This window comes from Vombatus ursinus, unplaced genomic scaffold, assembly GCF_900497805.2.
Source record: "Vombatus ursinus unplaced genomic scaffold, bare-nosed wombat genome assembly UNPS02014778.1, whole genome shotgun sequence".
Taxonomy (NCBI): domain Eukaryota; kingdom Metazoa; phylum Chordata; class Mammalia; order Diprotodontia; family Vombatidae; genus Vombatus; species Vombatus ursinus.
The window spans coordinates 29285547-29306066 of record NW_020954556.1 but is presented as its reverse complement, the minus strand read 5'-3'; the positions used below and the strand labels follow the sequence as shown (position 1 = coordinate 29306066).

The window sequence follows — 20520 nt, the reverse complement described above, 5'->3', positions numbered from 1 at the left end:
TTTTTGTTTGCATGCCCAATTCATTCATCTTTTCTCTTGATTAAAGTGCGTATATACATAAATTTTCTGCCATGGACTGCTTTAACTGAATCTCAGAGTTTTGGTATGTTGTCTTCATTGTTGCCACCGTCTCATTAAATTGTCTGTTGTTCCTGTCATGTTCTTTGACTCACTAATTCCTTAGGATTATATTATTGTGTCCCAATTAATTTTTAATCCTTTCTTTAAAGACCTTTTGTTATTATACTGTCTGTGGATCTTGGGCAAATTGCTTAATCTGTTTTGTTTTTTCATGTCTGACTCTTAGTGACCTTATTTGGGGTTTTCTTGGCAGAGAAAATGGAGTGGTTTGCCATTTCTTCCTCCAACTCATTTTATGGATGAGAAAACTGAAGCAAAGAGTTAAACCAGCTGCCTAGGACTACACAGCCAGGAAAAGTGTCACAGATCACATTTGAACTGGACACTCCCTTATCTCTCCTTGCCCTAGGTAACTCCATACACTGCAGAGAAGTGGTTAAAGGGATCACTTTGTTATCAGTAGATGAAAGTTTCCTTATCTGGGAATTCTCTATTCTAAAGAAATCACGAGTCCCATCCTATCTAGTTCCATTTTTTTTTTTTTGGTCTAGTGTGCTTTTAAGTATAATGTGTTATTTAACTGCTTTCATTTTACTATTACCCTTGCTTTTAGTTCATGTGTAGTGTACAAAAAAATCCTTTTAACTGTTAACCTTTTGTTTCCATGTATTTCTTGTAAACATTGAATTCTGCTTTCTAATCTATTTTGCTATGCTCTTCACTTTTAAGTTCATACCATTTATGTTCTTGGTTGTGATTGTTGTGTATCTCCTCCATCTTTTCATCTTATACTTTCCCCAACACCCCCTTCTTTACAAAAGTAATGAGAATGTATTCTTTCCCCTCCACTTCCTTTCTTCTGTTCCCCTCATCTGTAGTGCTCCCCTCAGCTGTAGTGTTTTCCTTACACTAATGCCTGTTATTTTACCCTCCTTAAACCCCACATTTACTTTTTTATGCTTGTTTTAGTTCATTGTTTTTGATGGTTTTTTATACCCCATTCTTGATTTGTGTTCAATTCTACTCTCAACAATTCAGATGAAAGTGATTCTCAAGTGATACTGGCTTCTTTCACCCTTTCAACCAGATTTCTATAGTTTTTCTTATAAACACCTGTTATGTGTTAATAAATTTCGACCTCCTATTGACTCCCAAATCAAAATAACCTCTAGACCCTGTTGTCTTATTTCACTGACTCATGAATATATTAGTGTTATGTGGGGATATTCCCCCCCCATTTGAATGGAAAAATGTTCTTAATGTATGTAGTGCCTTCTAATTGAAATAATTATCTTCCTAGGTTTCTCTTGATACCTGTATTTGCATTTTAAAGACTTAAACTCAGGTCTTTTTTTTTCTTTTTTAAATCAGGAATGCTCGCAAATTCTATTTCAGTAAGGTTCCATTTCAACCTGTTAGATCATGCTGTTTTGTGTGATGTTATTTTGAATTGTCTTTTATTTTCTGCCTTTTAGAACATCATATTCAGGCTCTCAACTTTTAAACTAGTAGCTGCCCGTTATGTGACCCTGACTGTGGCACCTTTTTGAATTTTGCATCCGATTTCCTTCTTCAGGCTACTTGGCAGTATTTTTTCTTGTCTGACATTACATTTTAGGGTACCTTTATGGAAATCAAACTGTCTTCATTTTACCCTCTGGTTCTGTTAGGTTGTTTTCAATGATGATTTATTTTATCTAGGAACTTATTTTGGGTAGTCTGTGATTCTTATATTACAGGTGCTAGGCAAATGCTCCAGGACAATTTGTCTGTTATAAATTTACAATGCCTTGTGATGTGTGGAATGATTTGTTCTCTTCTTGACTGGCTCCTCTCTGATCTGTGCCCAGAGCTCCAGGGGTGTTTACCTTCCCTGGGAAGTCTTTACTGGGGATAGGGATGTACTTGACTGCACTTGGGTTTCCTGACAGGAGTAATCTGAGGCTATAGGAAGCTGGATGCAAATCCTACTATTCAAATACCTTAAATTTAATGCACTTGTGCCTAAGAATCTGTTTTCTGGGAGGAAAAACTTTTTTTTTTTTAAAAAAACACCTTATGAAGTAGAGGTTGCACTGGTTTACTAATAAATCTAACCTTTCTAGTTACGGCACAGTCCTTCTCTAGCTTTTAATACTTTTACTTCTACTTCAAGAAAGAAAGAGTATCATCTTATTTTAACTAAACAGTCCTTTTGAATAGTAAAATCCTCACCTACTGGAACTATAGAATGTTACTTTCAAAAACGGCTAGACCCGTTAGAACTTGTCTAACTACTAGCTCATTACAAAGTGTGTAAAAAAGTGCAATTGTTATTTTAACAATTGCAGCAGTGATTTGCACATAATGTGCACTTAATGTTTGTTGGGTGCTATTTCTGTAACTTTTTTTTCCAGGTTGCAGACATTCTGCTTTGATGACAAAAAAAAAGTATTAAAAGTGGAGTCCTCCACTTAGTAAACTATCAGATTAGCATACAGGCAGTATTTATGTACTTCTTTGTTCCACAATGTTCGATGTTCTTAATAATGCCATTTTCTAAGTCTATCCAGTGGCTTTTATTATAACGTAAAGTGCTTCTTGACTTTTAGTGCTTTTGCAAAAACATGCCATAAAATGTTTAGAATCTGACCTGACAATGTATGTTGATTATCAAATGTAGACACTGCTCCCAAATACTTGTGGGAAATTTTCCCTAATAACATAGATTCAGTTAGGTAATTCAAAGTCTGAGCTGTCTTATCCTGTGATAATCAGAACCAAATTATTAGCCTGAGTACCCACCATGCTTGCTTATATATTTTTATTCACATTTGCACAATAAAGTGTTGATATTCTCAAGTTCATTACTCCTCTTCCTTGGGCATTTCTAGAATAACAACCCTAATCATGAATAATTTTTGAAAAATTTTTAAAGAACTTTTTGAATAGGTGTCACTTTTTAAACCAGCAAAACAAGTTTTGAAGATACTAAAATCAGCATACAACGGAGCACAATACAGCCTAATGAAATTGATTCCATAGATGAAAACACCGACAAAGGCTAATCATTATAACATTGAGAGGGATAAAACGAAACATAAGCTCACCAATGGCATATTTCACCATTATGAAGATCTAGCACAAAACCCAAAGGATAGTCAGGTCCTTCAGATGTTCCTTTTTATAAATTACATCATGTAGATTTCAATCCCCCCCAGAACACTGCAGAGCCTCCTAGATGAGATACATAACAGCTCGAAAGGTCATCCTAAATGGGTGATACAACTGTTAATAATTTGTTTGGAATCATACCAACCAACCAAACTGAACATACTTTTTTTAACCCAATAGTCTCACTATGGGGACCTCAAGGAAGTCAGACACAAGCACATACCAAAATATTCATAGCAGCACTCTGTAATAAGCACAAGAACTCGAAAAAAAATTAAAACTGAAAACGGTATATGAACTAATTAATTCTTGTGCAGTTAGAAATGAAGAAAAGCAATAGAGCTGGCTGCAGAGCCAGGAAGACTTGGAGCCAAGCCCCGCTTTGACATAGACTCTGTGACCTAGGACAAGTCCTTGAACCAATCCAGGGATTGGTGGTTTATATTTTGACAACTATGTAATTCAATACAATTTGTTTGCTTTGTAATCCTATGTGTTTCACACATTTAAAAACATTCTGATAAAGGATTTAATGACTTTACCAATTGCCAAAAGGATCCCCAATACAAAAAAGATTAAGAATCTCTGTTCTAATTAGATTTGACTTGCAGCAAAGGTGCTGCCCTGCATTGATAGAGGGAGTTTCTTCACCAAACAGTACACCTTACTAATAGGATTTGGTGCTTTCATCAAGAAATGTGGAAAGATAAGTCTAATAGCAAAACAAGTAGACATCTAATGTCCATGAGTACATTCATGACAAAGGATATCAAACTTTGTGGAAAAAAATAAAAGGTACTTGGAAAGGTTAAAAAAAAATCTAAGTCTCTCATAGATGATGTGGGAAACTACTAGGACAAACAATTGTAAATGTCATTGAAAATTTGTTTTCTTGGTTTTTGCTTGTTTTTGTCCCTAGCATGGGATATGCCCAATGTATTCTTAAAACAAAATGGCTGCAGTAGCCCAGCTATCCAGATAGGAAAAATTGAGTGAATATTTATTGTCTAGACTGTGGTGTCATGATAACTCGAAGTGTTCCAACTACCATAAATAAAGCCACAGAACTATGACTAGATGTACTAAACTCCATTTTTTATGCTTTCCAGAGAGATTTACTACAGCTACAACCTAGAAATTGTGACAGCTTTCACAAGGCATTAAATAATTTTCTATTTAAATAGTTATAATACAACTTTAAAATTACATTCATTATCATGAAATGATTTGTCTTACAAAAAAAGCTTTAAAGTATATTTAAGATGTAGCATATAAATATTACACTGCAAACAACTACTTTTTGGTTGAAGTTAAAACACAGGTCACTAGAAAACAAATTCTGATAAATGCCTTTTCTGCTGCCCACCCAAATAAAGTGGGCAGCTTGTAGAACTATGGTTCTGAATGACCAAAACCACCCCCTTAACACCAAGTTCTCAAGGCTTGACTGAACAGAGGATCTTATTTCTTTAAGCTCTTTAATGTTTCTATCAGAGGAGAAACTCAGGACCAAACCATGCTCTTTTCTGTACTCCCTTTATCTACAACTTTCTTTCCCTAAGTTTCGGTCCCTTCTAATTGTTGACCCATTTTTGTCCCAAACTCAAAATACTAGTCTAGCCATACCTTCTCTTTCTTATGATTTCATTAAATTGGAATTAATCCGATACTAAAAGGAAACAAAGTAGAATGAGTTTATTTTAAGATAGCAATGAATGCAATTAAAAAGGCAACTAGTTTTCCTGAAATTCTATGAAGTTCATTTTGGTTGACAAACGCTCTATTCCTTCACCTCCATCTGACAGAAAAAAAAGAAGAAAGTTTTATACAAGGGCACACCCACAAAACTTGTGTTTAGAAATAGATTGATAATCTGTTTGTAGACATATATATATACACATACACACACACATATATATATATGTTTCTGTAATTACATAGACCAATTTAAAAACTACATTTTCCTGTCCATCATACAACTGTTTTTGTCCCAGTTTCCAAACTTTCTTTACCTTAAGTTTTGACTCAACACAAAGATGACCACTTTCAATAATACATCAATAATTTTGAGTCAATAAAGGAAAAATAAATGTAAACCAAGTTTATTTTGCTTTTAAGTAGTGTTCTTAAAGCACTACAGCATGGTAAACAATGTAAATTAGTATAAGTCATCTCAAAAGCCAGAGTTTTTTTTTTTTTTAATGAGTTGTTAAAAAGATGCAGCCTATTCTAACAGGATAAATATTTTTAACCATTTCACTTCGAGTTAATGAAGGCTCACAAATGAGCAACACTCCTCATTGAGGAAAACAAAAAGCTGTTGTCGACAAAGCGACAGCACACACACACAAACAAAAAGAACTGTGTAAAAATAACTAACTGTGTTCCCATACTCTTTGAACTTGCTTTACAATGGGATGATATGCACATGATCTTGCTGCAAACTTGCCATACAGATTTGTAATACATGTAGTCTAGCCATCCAATTCAGTCCAAGTAGTGCTACTTTCAAGACAATGCAGCACTATAATAATCCTTTAACAATGCAATTGTTTTACTCATTACCTTTTCTTCTAGACTGAAATGTAGGCTAGAAAGAAAATGCTCCCTAATTAAAAATTGGTATTGTTACAGGAAAAAATTGTATAATTTTGCAATAGAATTTACAAGTATATTTTTTCAAATTCAATTTGCTTCTTCCCCCCATCCCAGCCACAAAATGGGCATGAAGTAATATTGTTTTTTAAAATGCCTTAATTTTCAACTTCATGCAAATCTAAATAAAGATGACCAAAACAAAAGCTTAAACATTGGAAGGATATTTCACAGAAAATTTCTTATACAAAAAACACATAAGAAAAAGGGCCACTAGGTGACATTTTAATTTACAAATTGGCATCATTTTGGTCAACAAATATCCAAATGCTGTTTTCTTCTACCACAACAAAGCAGCTGTACAGAAAAAACCCAGCATAACTTGTTTAATTTTTAATCGCACATTTCTTCAGGAATTTCATGTGGATTAAGGATGCCAGGGACAGACATCTGAAGTTTATGTTTCTCTTCCTGAGCCTGTCGAAGGGCTGTTTCTCTTTCTTCTAAAAACAGGTCAGATGTATCTTCTCCTGCAAATTCCTGTAAAAAGGGTCATTTAAATGCTTATTTCATGTAACAAACTCAGTAGTTTGTTTTTTCTTTTAAAAAGTTATTTCAAATAAAAAGAAATGCCAAATTTTAAAAAATTCACAATTAAAAAAGTTTTTCCAGAGTAAAACCATTATTAAGCATTATTTCTCAAATAAATGTCACAGAGTAATGAAAGAATAATGACCATCTTCAACTTGGCTAAATTGGCATGCCAATTTAGGCCAGGTTCTCAAAATTTTTATTTTATTCATGTATCAAAGCCACTAAATATGGTAATTATCACATGAGATGAGGAACTGAGAGCATACTCTATTAAGGTAACTCGAACATATTTACCTCCTAGAAAGGTATTGACATTAACTCACAGGGTGCCCAAAAGTCTTAGTGTAGTTATTGAACATTAAATATTGAGCAAATAAATGCATAAGCTATATATAAACCCTACCTAGCCATTATAATATAAAATATTAGAAACTACATTGGCATATCATCATTTGATCTTCATTATAAGCAAGATGATGTATGTACTCTTATAGGACTGAAAAGAATTCAGATGCGGAAGGGAAAAAGATTATTCAATTCTTAATTTAACTTTTCCCTGGAAGCCAAGGACCAGAGAACTCAAGCAACTTACCAAGTTCACATTTATATAGTGCTTAGTGCAGAATAAAAACAGCATTCAAAATCTGGATTGTAATACTCCAAGATCTATTCTGTGCCCCCCCCCCCACTATTAATAAATAATATCAACACACAAACACAAATTGTATGGTATTTACAAAAATTATCTCACTTAATGCTCATAACAATTTTTAGGTAGATGCTGTTATTATCTCCATTATACAGGTGAAGAAACTGAGAGTTAAAGAGGAAGGTCTTCAAAGAGCTTAAAGTGTCTGTGGCAGGATTCAAAACTCAATTCTCCCCCGCTATTATCAATACTATTCATTGTGCCACCTACCACACTGGTCTTTCAACTCTAAAATTTTTTCCTGAGTGTTCTTAGCTACCTTACAGGTCAAATTATTGGTACTTTAACTCCATCTAGCATGGGAGCCAATATGAACTGTACCTGGTATTAAAAACTATCAGTACAACAGTGGTGTCAAATTCAAATAGAATTGGGAGCCATGAAACCATTATGCATAAGAATACCTGGAGGCAGAATATTAACTAAGCCACAAATGAACATTTATTTATGTTTTATGTTTTGTTAAATATTTCCCCAATCTGGTTCATCAAAACTTGGGAGTGTATCAGGTCGTGTGCTTGATTGATACCCTTGAAGTTGAGATTCCAAGTGAATTTAACCTTAGAATCTGGCTTTCTTTGTGATATCCAATTTCTAATAGCTTGTTAGGGCTAATGAATCTGAGTACTCTAGTATTGACACCAGCACTGCCCCCCCTTTACATTCCCCTATGATTTTTCCCATGAGTTTGAACAGTTCAATTTAAGGCCTATGTGAACACAAAAAAAAGGCAGAAAAATCAACCTATTAAACTATATTTGCCACTTAAGAATGTCAGAAGAGAAAGTATGATAAGATTGTTTAATCAAAATTTCAACTGATAATTGCCAGTCAAATACAACCTTTAAAATGTAGAATAATAAAAGCTCAATTTGTGGCCAACTGCAACACAACACAAGGAATTCATTATAATGTAAACTACTATAAAACACAGGAAATAAATTCAATATATATTACATACAAAATTTTGGAAAGTGGGTTTCTTTTAATTGAGGGGAATAAGGGGCAGTGAAATAAAGGTGGGGGATATATGAAAGGTAATACAAGAAAAATAAGAAAACCAAATGTGTATTCACCTTACATTTCTTTCCTATGGCAGCCTCATATACTTAAGGATATTTGGGCTCCTTCATCACAAAATTACCACTGCTGCCTTTTTTTCTTTTTAACCTCCTGATGCAGCTTGGAATTGAATAAAAAACTTCCTAATATATCCAAAGGCGTATCCCCCTATTTCTATCCCTGAAATTCCCTGTTTCAGTATAATCCTAAATCTGATTCCCTTCATATTACTCCCTAAAATAGGGTTAAAGCTCCAATTAATAAACAGGATCCAAATAGAAAATAAGATCTAGCATATATAATTTTGCAGGGTGGGGAACCTGCCCTCTAAGTCCTCAAGTGTGGCCCTTTGACTGAATCCAAACTTCAAATCCCCTTAAAAGGAACTGTTACGTAAAACTCAGTCAAAAGGCCCCAAGCCTGACCTATCCCATACTTAATTACTTTCAATAAACTAAAAGGATCCTTTGAAGCTACAACATGTTAAACTACATCCAGCTATACTCCACAGTAATGAAGTTGGTATTACAAGAAAATCTAAATAACATACCTTTATCTGTACCAGGAAATCCCTAAGATGTTCCTTGAAAGCTGGGATATCCTGATTTAAGCTGAAGAGTCCTGTTACAAACAGTTTAACTTGAGCACTGAAAAGCAAAAACAGTGATGAATCATCAACATTTCTACAAACTGTGTTCAAAAGGCAAATTTTAAAGAATATACTTACTCCTGCAGGTGAGGGAAGGCAGATTTGAGAAGATTAGCCACATACTCCTGAATAAACATTTGGTTGTTAACTGGGTTTCCAGGATTTAATGGTGTACTTATTTTTCCTTCTTCTACTAAATTAAACATGTATGCAAGAATTGAAGCATGCATTGTTAACCCTGTGGATAATATGAAAATCATCAATATTGTTGGAGGCTTAACACCACAGATGGTACCTACTACAGAATTCAGAACCTGACCTCATATTCTTACCAGCAGTATGTGAGGTGTCTGTTACAACTGAAAAGATGTGCTGAAGGATATCACAGAAATAGGTCTGATAGAAACTCTGAGCAGCAGCTTCTTCTTGTGCAACATTTTGCAAGAGTGTAAAGAGTATTTGTAGGCCTAGAATATATAGAACAAAAACTTCACCAGTCTTTTTCATATTATTGACAAAACATCAAAATTATATTTAAGCTTATAGAATCACTTATATTGAAGGCATGAAGTAGCACATATTCAATATGTTCTGTTTCCCCACTAATCCTATTTTAGCAAAGCAAAGTAAAAATAGTGGATAATTTAACATGACTTCACTGGAGTCACTCCAAACCCTTTGCTACTACAAAATCCTTCACTAAAATTTACCTTTTGAACCATTCCAACCTGAATGACGGCTAAGGCACAGAAATATTTAAATGTAATATAACCTTTTAAGTGAGATGTATTAACGTACAAGGCATATTTAACCACTCTACTGTACTATATATCCAACAGTATCTTTTTTATGTAATTATCTTGGACATTTTGTATTTGTATCTTATCAGAAGAAATGTGAAAAAAGTTCAGAAGGAAGCAAAGAAAACCAGGGCAGTGTTAAAAGATGTGGGATTTATTAAAAGAATTTTGAATGGGAAAGAGACTGTATACTTTCAGATAGAATCCTCTTTCTGTTCTGCTGCATATATGGATTGGGGGGGGCATTAAGTACAGAATTTTAAAAATTTAAAAAAAATTTGTTGCATTGCACAGCTTAAACTCACTTTTTCCTTCCCCTGCACCACATACCTACAGAATGCAAGCTGGCCAAGAGACAGAAATCATATTGTTATCGCTTCTTCCAAGTGCAAACAGTATCACAATGCAGCTCAATCCATTACTATTACTACATTAAATTTTATGAGATTCTAGAAGTAAACAAATGCTGTGCACTCTGACTACATGAAGACATCAGCATAGTCTATTCACACATTTTGAATTCAAATTTGAAATTTTAAGATACAAATTCGGACTAGAATTTCAAAATTCTTTACCTGTATCTGCAACATTCCTCATAGTATGCTTGAAAGCCCAGATGATGGAATCCAAAACTAACTTAAATTGTGCAGGTGGAATGGCCAGGAAGGCTGGGAAACAATGAGAATTCACAGCCTGAAGTAGTAGGAAAAAGTTTGTTCTGTGTTCAGGATATTCTTCAAAGTCCTACAGATGGAAGGTGAAAAAAAAAAGTCAAGTTTATATGCCATTGTTTATTACCTAGAGGTTGCAAAGAGCCAAAGAACTGTGAGAACTATTGCTACTAGGCTGTATGACCTTGGCAATCACTTCTGTTTTACTTTCTTCCTAATGCTGTCATGCATATCAAGTGAGAATGAATGTGAATGTACTATCACCTTTCAATAGTTTTAATACACTAACAGTTCAAGGCCAAACACTAAGGTGTCAGTGAGTGACTGAAAAGCTGCTGCAATCTGTTAATCAACAGGCATGTGCCAGGAGTTTGCGAGGCTTTTTGTTTGTTTCTGGGGGTGAGGCATTTGGGGTTAAATGACTTGCTCAGGGTCACACAGCTAGTGAGTGTTACGTGTCTGAGGTCAGATCTGAACTCAGGTCCTCCTGACTCCAGGGCCAGCGCTCTATCCACTGCACCACTTAGCTGCCTCTATAACCCAAGTTTTGAAGCACTATACATAAACTTGGTAATTTCTAGGAACATCACATCATACATACTAGTAAATCCAGTTAGTCATGAAAGTATGCCATTTTTAAGTAGTTATGTATCAACAAGTGCATTAATGAAAATAGCAGCTATAAGTCTTCTATACACTTTTTTTTGGTAATCAAACACATTAAACTAATTATAATGTATGTTTGTGTGTTAGTTAAGAATCGAATGAAAATGCTAGCACATATGACTTGTCAGACATTTGCAGACAAGTTTAAAGAATACAAAGCATACATAGCAAAGGCCAGAATGAAACCAAAACATCTACATTTTCTTGTCACACTTCTTTGGAAAGAGGATAAGGCAATTATGACAAGGGATTCTTAGATACCATCTATACCTAATCTATTTTAAGAACATTACCTTTTATGCAGGTATATTAAGTACCCTATGGAGATTATTCTCATTCTAACTAGCTATTGAGGTCAAAGACCATGGTACTTCTTATTTCTGTGTCTATTCCGAATGACATCCTCATACTACTCAATTTATCTTTATCATATTTATCTATCACTTTATCAATAATCATAGGAAAATATGAGAAATCAAAACAAGTATTAGGTTTAAGCTCACACTGAGCAAACTGATAAAGATCACAAGCAGTAGAAACAGTCAACAACTGAAGGTTTGTGGAAAGACAGGGTCACTGATAAACATGGTTGACTGTTAACTTTAGAGTAATAAATTGGCCCAACCAAATTGGAAATCAATTTGGAGTCATGCTCTAACAATTTCAGGAATATGGAGAAAAGAGAATCAGGAAGCAAAAATACATGGGGAGAGCGATTTTCTAGTATGTGTACCCAACTTATCAACCTTATGGTTTGATGATACCATAGAAGTATGATTTAGAGCTAGAAAGGACCACAGAAGTTCTAACCCTCCTTTAGGTCTTTGTTCTAAGAAGGATAGTAAGAAACACCAGTATTCATATCCAATTCTTCATAATAGCCCTTTCAGTAACAAAAAAACAGAAAACGAGTGCTTGTTAATTGGGGTTAAAACTAAACAAATTGAACTAAAAATAATGGAATATTTACTAGGTATCTGTGATTGAAATATTATGCTATTAAGAAATATCAAATGAGGCATTCAGAATGACCACAGTCACATAAAAGATAAATACTAAAAAATACGAGATTTGAAATCAATGCAATGACTAACTTTCCCAAACAATGATGAATTGGTATACCTCCTACTCTACAGGGACACAAAAGAATGGGGCACATGCTTTCAGATGTTTGTTTTACCTAACTTTTTGCACTTTGTTACAAGGGAAGGTTTTGAGACACACCTGAGAAGTAAAATGAAAAGATATTATTAAAAATAATAAAAATAAGGATTGGACTACATGGAAGCATTGATTTAAATGAATAAAGATTAATGTAATGATGCTACTTATGTTTTCTCTACAGAATAATGCAAGCAATTTATGCACTGCTAGAATTATGGCCATTATTAGGTGGTTGTTTTTTTTTTTTTTTTTAAATTACAGTTCCTTGTTAAAAAAATGACCAAAGTAATGGTCACTATTTACAGGATTATTATGCCTATTACAAGTTATTGCCAAAATCTAGATCTAATTAGTATACCTTGTTTATCATATTTAATGTGCATTCAAAAACAGCATCAAATATCTGAGGTATTTCAGCAGTGATGTGTCCCCCTAATTTGTTGACAATGATGGCCATTGTACTAAGTACTTCTGGTTCTCTAGCAGCTGGAACATTTCTCTGGTAATCAATTAGAACTGCATCCAACAAAGGAGGAACGAAATTTTCTGCTACCTGTTAAGAGGCAATAAAATAAAAGTTTTAATCTGTAAATTTGAAACTATGAATTTTCTGTATCGTTCAATACTGGATCATCATTTACTATATGACTTGCAGCAGATTATATATAATCTTAACAGAAAATAGTTAAATCTAATAATCGAAAAAACCTAGAGGAACATTTTAAAGTTCTACTGTCTCAACTATGTTAACTCTTTTTTTCTAACCCAAACCCTTAATATATACAACCAACAATATCTTATAATATTGTGTAAATTGATTATATAGTGAAGTTTACTTTTCAGCAAGTCTAATTAAGAAATATAGGGAAAGGGACAAAATGCAAGAGGATTGGTGTTGACAGGTTCCATGCTAATCATATAAAATTTAAAGAAAATACATGACTCATTTATAAAGTGCTAGCTCCTTCAAATGAATTAAATTAAGACCTTACATAATTTACCTTTGGAATCAAAAAGTCAAATCAATTTACTAAATGCATTCTGAATTTATAGCAACATAAATGTGTATGGTACAACTAGGTGGTGCTGAAGAGAGAGCACTGGGATTGTGATCAGAAAGACCCCAGTTCAAATCTGGCCTCAGACACTTACTAGCTGTGTGACCCTGGGTAAGTCACTTAACCCTGTTTGCCTCAGCTTCCTCATCCGTAAAATAAGCTGGAGAAGGAAGTGAAACCACTCCAGTATCTTTGCCAAGAAACTCCAGATGTAGTCAGACATAACTGAACAACAATCATATATATATGAATACACACACACACACGAACTTGTTTCCTACCCATCTAGACCACTTAAATAAGAAATCTAAAACAATTCCTGTTTGATACACTGCAAAAGTTTTCAACTATCTCATGTGAATTATTTGCATCGATACTTAAAATTTTTAATAAAAACATCCCAAATTGCCCAAACTAATGGTTCCATATCGACACACTTCCAATCCTTGACAAAAACAATATGAATACTGCACAGAACCTAGAAATTACCTACCAATACAAATGTAAAAGCAGTTTCTTCTACTGATACATGAGTTTCTTTTGTAGAGAAGAAATCTGCTTCCCTATAACTCATACATCTCAATCCCGGTTTTGTCATCTGGAATCTCAAAAAGTTAAGCCCACTCTCTCTTCCTATTCCTTACAATAGCCTCTGAAATATTTTAAGATAGCAAATTTCTTGTAGTCACCACTTTTCCTACATAAATACCCTCAGGATCCACTTCGACCCTGACGTTGTATCTATATGCTATGGGCTCTTGTTTGATGATGAGAAAACTCTAAAAATTTTTCTCATCCTGCACTTGAAAAATTTTTTTAGGGAAAGAAAGTTTAGAACGTTTAAGTGGTTTAGAAATAAATGTTTCTTCGGGAAAATTCTCTTCATTAACATCTTCCTTCCTCTAAATGGATACTGGAGACAAACACAAATCATTTTGCCTCTTGCTAAGTAAAACACTGAATTCTATTTCATAAATAATTAGAAAACTGTTCATCTTCAGTAACATCTATTTTCCCTTTCCCTTCAAATTTTAGCTATACTGATTTTGTTTAAGCTGAAGAACTTTTCAATTAAAATTGTTCATCTTATTTTATTTTTTTTTTTGATGAGGCACTTGGAGTTAAGTGACTTGCCCAGGGTCACACAGCAAGTAAGTTTCAAGTACCTGATGCCATATTTGAACTCAGGTCCTCCTGACTCCAAGGCCAGAACTCTATCTACTGCACCACCTAACTGCCCCTTATCTTATTTTCCGTAATCCTTTATATACCTTGCTTGATAAAGAAGTCCTCCCCCATGCTTTAAATAAATATAAATGAAAAATTCTCTACCTCACGTCCAAATTGGGGGGGGGGGGGGGGGACCTTTGTTGGGGACGTGGGAGGACACTGATATTGTAAAAAAAAATTTTGGAAGACTAAATAATTCTCATCAATGTACTGACCACAGCCACAGTCAATATATGGCTATTTTTTTCTGATTATGCTAAAAAGAGAGGCTTTTAAAATTCAAGTATTTAGGAAAAATTCAGTTCTCTAATATTATAATTATTTTAGAATTGTAATATGTAAAGAACTTAACATTTATAGGGCACCATTTAATATTTTATACAACCTTCTAAAGGAGAACAAAAAACCTAAACAAAAATAAATTTCCTACTTACCATCTGTGGATCATTAGACCGGCTCACCCAACCAGATATTAATTTTAAAGTTTCTCTTTTTACTGTTCTCATACTTCTAATCAGGGGTTGTTTTGTAACCATTTCACCTAAAAAAAAAAAGTGAAATTTAATAAAATTCTATCAATATATTTAAAAACTGGTAGGTATTATTTGTTAGATCTCAAAAATTAACTTATTATTATATACTCATTATTTTGAGGGCTGGAAAAACTTAGCTACTGAGTCCAATAATAGTTAATATTAAATTCTTATTTTAAAAGTTATTTATCCTTGGCCATATTTCCAAAGTATTATCAGCAAATAAAGCCTGACCAAGAATTTAAATGGGACTTGTTGATATCTACAAAAACCTATAATGAAGAAGCAGCTGTTTCACTTAAACTGAGAAGAAAAAAAAACTGAAGGAATCAGAATGGGCAAGGAGGTAATAAAACTATGCCATTTTGCAGATGATGATGTTATACTTGGAAAATCTTAGAGTAAAATTCAACTAAAAAACTAATTTAAACAATAATTTTAGAAAACTAGTAGGATATAAAACAAACCAAGGGCAAGGAACCTGTGGCCTTAAGGATTTAGAAGGCCTCACGTGGCCTTACATGTGGACTTGACTGAACTCAAATGTTACAAAATAAAAGAATTTGTTCTGTAAAATTTGGATGCAGTCAAAAGGTCATACGTGGCCTTACAGCCACAGGTTGCCCACCCCTGAAATAACCAAAATACCAACAAGACGGTGCCAAATTTAAAAAACTGGAGAAAACAGTAGAAATGACAATTCTACCAGAGCCAATCTACTTATCCAATACCATCCCAATTAAATTACCAAAAAATTATTTTACTGGGCTAGAAAAAAATAACATTCACTAGAAGAACAAAAGGTGAATATCAAAGAAATTAACAGAAGAAGTAAAGCAAGGAGGTTTAACAGTACCAGGAATTAACTATCAAAACTATCTGGTGCTGGCTAAGAGATAGAAAGGTACAGTAATGGAATAGTAGGCATACAATAACCAGTAATAAATGATTTTAAGTAACCCTGTGTTTCACAAATAAATGTAAAGATTTAAGCTTTTGAGATAAAAATTGTTAGGAAAACTGGAAAGCAGCTGACAGAAACTGCGTATAGACCAATACCTTACACCATTTACCCAAGATAAGGTCAAAATAGATACACGCCCTAGATATAAAGTGAGCTATCAGAAAATCAGAACATGGAACATATTACCTATAAGGCTTATTGATGGACAGGAGAATTTATGAGTAAACAAAAGGTAGAGAGCAACATGAAATGTAGAATAACTGATTACATTAAATTTAAAAGTTTTTGTAGAAATAAAACTAATGTAGTCAAGATAAGAATGGAAGAAGAGAAATGGGGAAAAATTTTATAGATGGTTCCTTGGATAAAGGACTCATCTCACATATTTAGAGAACTTTGTCAAATTTGTCAAAGAATGAGGCATTTTCCAATTTTTAAATGGTCAAAGGATATGAACAGGCAGTTTTTTTTTTTTGAAGGGAAAAAACTGTATCGACATGAAAAAATGCCAAGTTATTACTGATGAGAAATGCAAATGAACACAACTTTGAAATAACAACAGAAGGGAAAAATGACAAATGTTGTAGGGGATATGGAAAAACTGGGACACTATTACTGTTGGTGGAACTGTGAACTGATCCAACCATTTAAGAGCAATCTGAAATTCTGCCCAAAGAGTTATATTCTAAAATATTTATAGCAGCTCTCTTTGTAGTGGCAAAGAAATGGAAATTGAGGGGATGCCCATCAATTGGTGAATGGTTGAAAAATTTTTGTTGTGTGATTGTCATGGAATGCTGCTGTGATGAAGAAATGATAAGCAGGTTGATTTTAGAAAAACATGGAAAGAGTTGCATGAAGTTAATGAAGAGTGAAATGAGCAGGCCCAAGAGAATGTTGGAGGCAGTAACAACAATACTGTTCTAAGAACTTAATCCTTTTGATTATAAATACTCAATTCATTAGTTGATTATAGATTATAACAACCATATAGATTATAGTATACTATATAGATTAGTATATAGTATACTACATAGATTATATAGATACATAGATTATGGATTATAACTACTCAATTGTAGTTGATTAAGCTACAAAGTAACTATAAAGTTAGATGCTATCCACCTCCAGATAGGGAATGATAACTAGAAGTGTGCACAATATGATTTTACATGGGTTTATAAAACTGTCAAATGGTAGCCTCTAGCTCGGGTTAAGGAGGGAGGAAAACGGTTTGGAACTTTAAATTTAACAAAAAATAAATAGAAAAGAAGTAGCTGTGAGGTCTTATGTTTAATAAAAGATGTTTGTTTCTATATCCCTACATAGATTTACAAATTTATTTTCAATGTACTTAAAGTTTTAACTTCTGGAGACTGAATGCCTTTTGTACACTCCTATGCTAGCTGAAATACACCATATTGTTATTATAGGAGATATACAATAAATGAACATTAAATTGGTGTCTTCCTAGGAATATTACTGGAAAGTCTCCCTCCATCAACTGGCCTCTCTTGTGACAATGAACAGGTGTAAGGAGGGTCACGTCCTCACGGACTCAGAGTCAGACCCTGGGACTCTTCTCAGCAATTCCAAATCTCCCTCCCTTTCACAATTTTGCTATGCCTAGGCCTCCTGTGCACTTGAATATTAGAGAAGCCTAGGTTTCAACTGTGTCTTTACCCAGATAATATTTCAAAATATATATTTTTCTATGACAAACAATTTTGCAGATTCTTATCATATGCTTAGAGTAAGATATTTCCCATATATAAAACCAGGCCAAGCCAAATATAACCTCAATTCCTGTACTATCCTATGTCAATTCACAATGGATATTACTATACTGTCCTAATTTCCTGAAAATTAGTTGTCTTTTGAGATAAATAATTGGACTAATCTTGACCAAGTTGTACAAAGTGAAAGGAAATATACTAACACCAGAAAGATTTTCTACTTACTGCAGTAAAAAAGAATTTAGAAAACACTTACCATTGGCCTGGATAGCTGCAGAAATATTTTCACTGAGGCACTTGTACACATTAAGCATATCTAAATAAATCCGTCCAAGTTGAATTACAAAGGGGTGACCAACAGCTTTACATGCTCTTACATTTGTTTTCAAAATACTTCCAAGCTGCTTAACTGTTTCAGGATCCTTAAGTATATCCACATTCTGTAAGAAAAAATTTATTCCACATCTGACATACAATAAACCCCAAAATGATACAGTAAAACATAGTATATAAAGACATATAAAGGATATTATCTCTTTAGACAAATTTCTACTAGTAATACAGTCTTAGGAAGTGCAATACAAGAGAGAAAATGTAGTAAAGTATACCAGACATGTTCTTCAATGGTACCTTTTTTTTTTTTAAACGAGGGCAAAAGAATTCTCTACATTTATCATGCACAGATAATAAATACAATATACCCAGCCCAAATACTGTCAATCTAACATGGCAAGTTTACAAAACAGTCATTCACAGTACTAATTCCAAGTTATCTATATTATAGGGCTGGTTTGTCATTTTAAAATCTAAATATCTGCAATTTAACATTCTAAATGAGAAGGGGGAGAACCTAACAGTCGATTTTCCAATTATAGGGGCAGTCAAGCCTAGGTAACAAATATTCATAGAATGAAAGTACTATCATACAAATAAAAGACTATTTTATAGACAGAATTTACAATTTCCCACATACTCACAGGCAACCTTGCCCTGACATACTATAATCTTTGAAAACAATTTTTAAAAGTTTTCAGTATCAGTATTTATTCTTTGAATCCAAAGTCTTATCAAAATATTTTGAAGTTTAATGACTCTCTGTGAGTACTTGTGCCATTTATATACACCGTAATTTCTTTAAACCTTCTTGTTTCATTCTTTTTCATACAGTTTGTTGTTCAGTCATTTTTCTTTCATGTCTGACCCACTGGGATCCCAATTTGCAAGAGGTTTACCACTTCCTTTACCTCATTTTATGGATGAGGAACTGAGACAAACATAGTTAAGTGAACTGCCCAGGATCACCCAGCTAGTGAATGTCTCTGGCCAGATTTGAACTTAGGAAATGAGGATTCCTGATTCCAAGTCAAGCACTCTATCCACTGTACCACTATACTGCCCATATATTCTCTAGAGACTCTTAATTTACCCATTATGTAAGGTTATTTCCCTCTCATTTTTTATACTAAAGAGGTACCAAATCACAATTTAGGATACCCATTCACTTTCGTTCTTGCCACACAGGCCAGATTTCTCGGTAGGCATTTATATTTAAAACATACCTTTTAAAAATCACTCCCTGTACATGAATCATTGAACATGCTTATATACACTATTTATGCCAACCACACAGCTTTAAAAAAGTACCAAAGAGAAATCCAAATCAGCTGTCTAGTTTGTTCCCAATCCACGCCTTTGTTATATATAAGTTGTCCCTAGTGCCAAGAACTGAACTCCCTCTTCATTGCCAGCCTCTTAGAATCCCTAGTTTCTTCAAAGCTCTTCAAAGCCTATTGACTGACTAACAGGCTAGTCCAACTATACAGTCGCATGTTATTATCTAGACAGTATAGTTTTCATCCATATTATCTTTCTAGCATGGATGGTTAGCACAACTGCTATGCACTACTGTTAATTTCACTGAGGAAGCCTGTAGTATTTTCCATGTGTCAATGCAATTGCTAATAGCATTTTAGAGAATCTCTAATCATCTTCAATGGAGAAACCCTTTTCCTTGGACTTCACAAAGGAAACTTTCTATGACAATGATGAATGAAAGTCTTCGTATAACATCTTGCTGCTTACTATCTCATAGGATGCCAAAAGTCAGTGACTCCATGAAATTACTGCTGTAATTGTATGTATAATAAAATTACATAAAATTCTTACATACCAACATCTTCTAGGCTGAATTTTGTTCTCACAAGTCAAATATAGATAGAGCACCCATGACTTAGTTTAGGAGTAGTACGCTGTCTTTTCTTACATGAATCACAGCTGTTACGGTATGACTTATTAAATAACCTCACAGTATATTGGTCCATACCTATTTGAAAAACTAGGTCTATGCCCATTTGATTGCTCTGTAGACACTTCTTTCCCAAAACATCAGTGACTCCTAAGATTTCCCAAGAACACTTACTTTGGTGGCTTGCTGAATTATGCTGTCCCACACCTGATTAGGAAGTAGCATATATTTTTCTATCAAATGTTCTTGTACTGTTTGGTCAGTTTGTGCACCAATCATGTATCCAACAGCTTCATAAAATGTATGAACCTAGTATGAAAAATAAAATTACACTCACCAATTTAAAAATTTTTAGTACTTTTCATATTAGTGAGCTTCCCTTCTCATGCTTCATTATTAAAAACTTGCTTCACAACATGAATACCTCTTTAGAAGACTTCATTCAGCCCCCCTTCATTGTAGAGCAATTTCAAATAGATGGGAACTGCTATTTTCAGAATACCTATCATATACATTACTCTACACCCAAAGGTTAAAATTTTTATTATCAACCTACAACTATAATAAAACGTTATCCGTAGCATTTTCACAGTTTACCTTCTAGTTTTAA

The 20520-nt window shown here is 33.8% G+C and overlaps 1 protein-coding gene across 1 annotated transcript in view; it reads right to left on the bottom strand.

Moving 5' to 3' along the window:
• Positions 1-2867: 2867 nt before the first annotated feature.
• XPO1 (exportin 1) overlaps positions 2868-20520 on the bottom strand; it is a 61290-nt gene continuing 43637 nt past the window's right edge. The window contains exons 17-25 of the mRNA XM_027865151.1: positions 20085-20219; positions 17922-18105; positions 14867-14973; positions 12503-12697; positions 10219-10387; positions 9176-9310; positions 8922-9081; positions 8745-8841; positions 2868-6369 (exon numbers count right to left, since the gene is read on the bottom strand). Coding sequence (XP_027720952.1) covers positions 6223-6369; positions 8745-8841; positions 8922-9081; positions 9176-9310; positions 10219-10387; positions 12503-12697; positions 14867-14973; positions 17922-18105; positions 20085-20219 — 1329 coding nt within the window. The 3' untranslated portion in view covers positions 2868-6222. The remainder of the gene's footprint in view (positions 6370-8744; positions 8842-8921; positions 9082-9175; positions 9311-10218; positions 10388-12502; positions 12698-14866; positions 14974-17921; positions 18106-20084; positions 20220-20520) is intronic.